At 55.7% G+C, this 4,497-nt stretch overlaps 1 protein-coding gene across 1 annotated transcript in view; it reads right to left on the reverse strand.

The window, feature by feature from the left end:
- VOLCADRAFT_62022 (uncharacterized protein) overlaps nucleotides 1-4,497 on the reverse strand; it is a gene marked incomplete at both ends in the record, with an annotated part of 13,905 nt that overhangs the window by 3,455 nt on the left and 5,953 nt on the right. The window contains one exon of the mRNA XM_002952066.1: nucleotides 72-119. Coding sequence (XP_002952112.1) covers nucleotides 72-119 — 48 coding nt within the window. The remainder of the gene's footprint in view (nucleotides 1-71; nucleotides 120-4,497) is intronic.

The raw sequence follows: 4,497 nt of genomic DNA on the forward strand, positions 1-4,497 counted from the left end.
GTGAATTCTAATGCGTACCACTTCGGTGTCGTTTATTCGAGCGTCTGTCACACATACTGTTACACAACTACTGAATTCTCCGGCTGTCACACCCAGTTACAAATAATGTTGTACAGATCCTTTGTCGTATTCGCCACATTTCCGGGGCAAGGTTTACAACCTGCCAGGACGCTGGGCAACGGGGGATCGCATGTTCGAGGACGCCCACGGACGAACCACCACCATTCACACTGGGCTCATGCGGCCAGCAGGCAGCGTGGGTCTCAACGGCTGGGCTAACGCAACAGGCTCCTGCAGCAGGCATGCAACCTACCCTGGCTCTGTCCACCGGCCCCCTTCAGGCACTGGCGGTGTGATGCGCCACAGCAACTACCGGACACCGGGCTTAACTACCACAAGTCACGAAGCCGAGAGCGCTTTCCCCAAGGTTATATCTAGCTAGTACTACCGCGCTTGGACTGCTTGCGCAGGCAGATGTGGCCGACAGTTTTTGGATATCGCGCATCGCCTGTTTATGTGGCCGTTCGGGCCGGCAGTTTCGTGGACCTCGCGCATCGACTGCTTATGAGGCCGTTGGGCCGGCAGTTTTCGTGGAATTGCGCATCGCCTGTTTATGTGGCCGTTCGGGCCGGCAGTTTTCGTGGACCTCGCGCATCAACTGCTTATGAGGCCGTTTGGGCCAGGCAGTTTTCGTGGAATTGCGCATCGCCTGTTATGTGGCCGTTTGGGCCAGGCAGTTTTCGTGGAATGCGCATCGCCTGTTATGTGGCCGTTTGGGCCAGGCAGTTTTCGTGGAATTCGCGCATCGCCTGTTATGTGGCCGTTTGGGCCAGGCAGTTTTCGTGGACCTGCGCATCGCCTGTTATGTGGCCGTTTGGGCCAGGCAGTTTTCGTGGAATTGCGCATCGCCTGTTATGTGGCCGTTTGGGCCAGGCAGTTTTCGTGGAATTGCGCATCGCCTGTTGTGAGGCCGTTGGGCCGGCAGTTTCGTGGAACTGCGCATCGACTGCTTATGTGGCCGTTCGGGCCGGCAGTTTCGTGGACCTCGCGCATCAACTGCTTATGAGGCCGTTTGGGCCAGGCAGTTTTCGTGGAATGCGCATCGCCTGTTATGTGGCCGTTTGGGCCAGGCAGTTTTCGTGGAATGCGCATCGCCTGTTATGTGGCCGTTTGGGCCAGGCAGTTTTCGTGGAATTGCGCATCGCCTGTTATGTGGCCGTTTGGGCCAGGCAGTTTTGTGGAATTGCGCATCGCCTGTTATGTGGCCGTTTGGGCCAGGCAGTTTTCGTGGAATTGCGCATCGCCTGTTATGTGGCCGTTTGGGCCAGGCAGTTTTCGTGGAATTGCGCATCGCCTGTTATGTGGCCGTTTGGGCCAGGCAGTTTTCGTGGAATTGCGCATCGCCTGTTATGTGGCCGTTTGGGCCAGGCAGTTTTCGTGGAATTGCGCATCGCCTGTTATGTGGCCGTTTGGGCCAGGCAGTTTTCGTGGAATTGCGCATCGCCTGTTATGTGGCCGTTTGGGCCAGGCAGTTTTCGTGGAATTGCGCATCGCCTGTTATGTGGCCGTTTGGGCCAGGCAGTTTTCGTGGAATTGCGCATCGCCTGTTATGTGGCCGTTTGGGCCAGGCAGTTTTTCGTGGAATGCGCATCGCCTGTTATGTGGCCGTTTGGGCCAGGCAGTTTTCGTGGAATTGCGCATCGCCTGTGTATGTGGCCGTTTGGGCCAGGCAGTTTTCGTGGAATTGCGCATCGCCTGTTATGTGGCCGTTTGGGCCAGGCAGTTTTCTTGGAACTGCGCATAGACTGTTATGTGGCCGCATGGGCCGGGCAGTTTTTTGGACCTCGCGCATAGACTGCTTAGGCGGCCGCATGGGCCGGGCAGTTTTTTGGATCTCGCGCATCAATTGCTTAAGGTTACTAACGGTTCCGATATTTTTCTCCCCTGCTTGGAGCCGGTAAAGACCGACAGCCGACAGCTATAGGCTGGAGGGGCCAGTAACATCCCACACAAGCTGCTTACGAGGCCGGATGTGGCCAACAATTTTGGACACTCGCTGTGCTTAGGCTGGATGTGGCCAGAAGTCTCTTGTGAGAAGAGCTCTAATACTGCCCGTCTTCACTGTGGTTATGGCCGGATGTGGCTCGCAGTTGTGATTACTTTGGCAGTCGACAGTGACGCACCCCAACCCCGCAAAGGGTACATACTCACGTGACTGCGGTAGGGTAAAGAGGCTACAAGACCCATTAAATCGGTCTGTCGTGCCCTACTGTGTGGGCAGGCTTAAATCACCTTTGGTGCTAAAGCTGCGCGGGTATGCAGAAACCCAATTTCCTTCCTTGCCCCCACTTCACATCAGCTACCCAACCATCCAACATGAGTGCCCACTCCGGGCAAGCACAAGAAGACAGCGCACTGGTTCCATACTCCCGCTTCATTACACCAGTTTTCCCCGATACATCCCGACTTCGCCTTCGTGCTTTGCGTACCTTGCCGCCGCGTCTCTAGATCTTAACACACTACATATACAAGATCTTCCTGGGTGCCCAGCGAACAGGACATGGCTACTAATTCATTGCCATTCAAGGGAACCTGTTCATGCGCGTTTGCAGACACGCGTTCGTCTACTAAACGATCTTGTCCCGCTATTCAATGAAAGAAGAGGCTTACTTAAGAAGCATTGGCCCCTTTTCCCGTCTCCTGGCCGGCGGCCTGCAACAACCAGCGCGCCCGGCCGCACATCGGCCGTCATACAGCTTCGACCACTGTGGTCGTCACCAAACAGTGCATCTTCGTCGGGCGCGATCTTATGTACGTAGCAATGGCTCAATACCATCGCAATCGGCAACAAGACCAAATCTACAGTTACTCTTTGGCTCAAAATATAGCGATCCCTCAGCAGCACTGATTATACCAGCGCGTCAAACGCAAGTTTATCCTACGGATGCCGGACCGGCCTCGAGTCGGCCGACACAAGTGCCCCATAAGAGGCGTGACACGGCAAGCCAGTGCCCGCAACCAAGGTGTCCGCATTTCCCCGGAGAGAACACCGGTACCGACAGGCCCTGAACAAGTGCACACCCGGCGCGTGGATGACATGAGAGTTGTCCCGACATTGAAGGTAAGGAGGGCCGGGACGAGCTTGCCGCGCGCAGACAAACCTAAGTCCAACCAGCCATCACAGATGAGGGCCCGGTTGAAAGCCAAAACAGCATGTTGGAAGTTATTTATGCAGTCCCGCCTGGTCATGGCCTGGGTACTGTTCGGTTTCCGCTGTTGTGCGAAGCACCCTACAGCCTGGCCAACCGTCGGCCTAACAGCAGACTGAATTTTGTGATCACCGAACTGGTCGCCACTGGGGCGGGACCATGAGTCGACTGCCAACTGCGCTGCGTATTGCCCCTCGGTTTTGTTCCTAAAGAAGGCCACTCCCAAATTCCGCCTAATTTCTGATGCACGCTATGTTATATTATCGAACACCGTGTGGTGCCGAGCTACAGGTATAAGTCCCGTGGGATGCTTGTGGGAAGTGCCACAACCACACGGCTATCTGCCCACCGTGTCTCAGAAGTCCGGCTATCAAGGTTGTGCAGTGCCCAGTGGGCTGGCACCAGCCTGTTGGGGTTTTTTCGCACACCAAGGTGCGGGCGCCCTACCAGCGGTGAGAGCGGGTTCTCACCGACTTGGTGTTGACACCATCAACGGCTCAATTCGTCCCGAAAGGATGAGACTCGCAGTGCAGAGGATGGTGGAACCTGCGCAGCGTTCAAACAGCTGTACTCCCTACTGGGTGCATGAGATCGCGGACCTTTCGGGCATGTCGCTATTGCTGCCCCAATGTGGTCCACAGTTTTACCGGTCCAGGTCTGGTCCTACCGCCAGCCATGAGCTGTCGGAGTCGCCAAATATTGCACGTTTCTTTGCAGTCTAGGGTGGGTTAAACTCTTTTGGCAACCTACCCACGCGCACCCAATTGCCATCCACACAGATGCTGTTCCGAGTTTTCGTATGGCGGCTGGGTTGGTTGGGTCCTTGAGGACGGTGCCCTTGCTGTGGGCTGATGGGTATCGGAACTGGAGGGTCCATCTCAGACTCCTGGAACTGTCGGTGATGTTTAATGTGTTACCGAGCCTCATTCGGCAGGGGTGCTTGGACGCCCAGCGGGTGCTGGTGACAATCAAAGCCAACCTGCTAAAGACTTGATGATCCAAAGGTGGACCCCTTGTGGCCATGCACATGACGTGTGTGCACCACTGCTCTGGTAATAGGGCTTGGATCTCAGTGGATTGTTTCCCTCTTGAGTGCCACCAGTTCGCGGACGCACCCTTCAAGGGGCATGGCACTTTCGTTTGGCTGCTAAACCCTGCTTTGTTTGCACAACTGGCCAGACCGTGGGGTCACGAGGATAATTTGCAGTTGCCTTAGTCACATCGACAGCAGTCACCTAATGCTCCCCCTTACAATTTCACCAGATACTGACATGCGACAGGGTGCGAA

This window comes from Volvox carteri (genome assembly GCF_000143455.1).
Source record: "Volvox carteri f. nagariensis unplaced genomic scaffold VOLCAscaffold_27, whole genome shotgun sequence".
Taxonomy (NCBI): Eukaryota; Viridiplantae; Chlorophyta; class Chlorophyceae; order Chlamydomonadales; family Volvocaceae; genus Volvox; species Volvox carteri.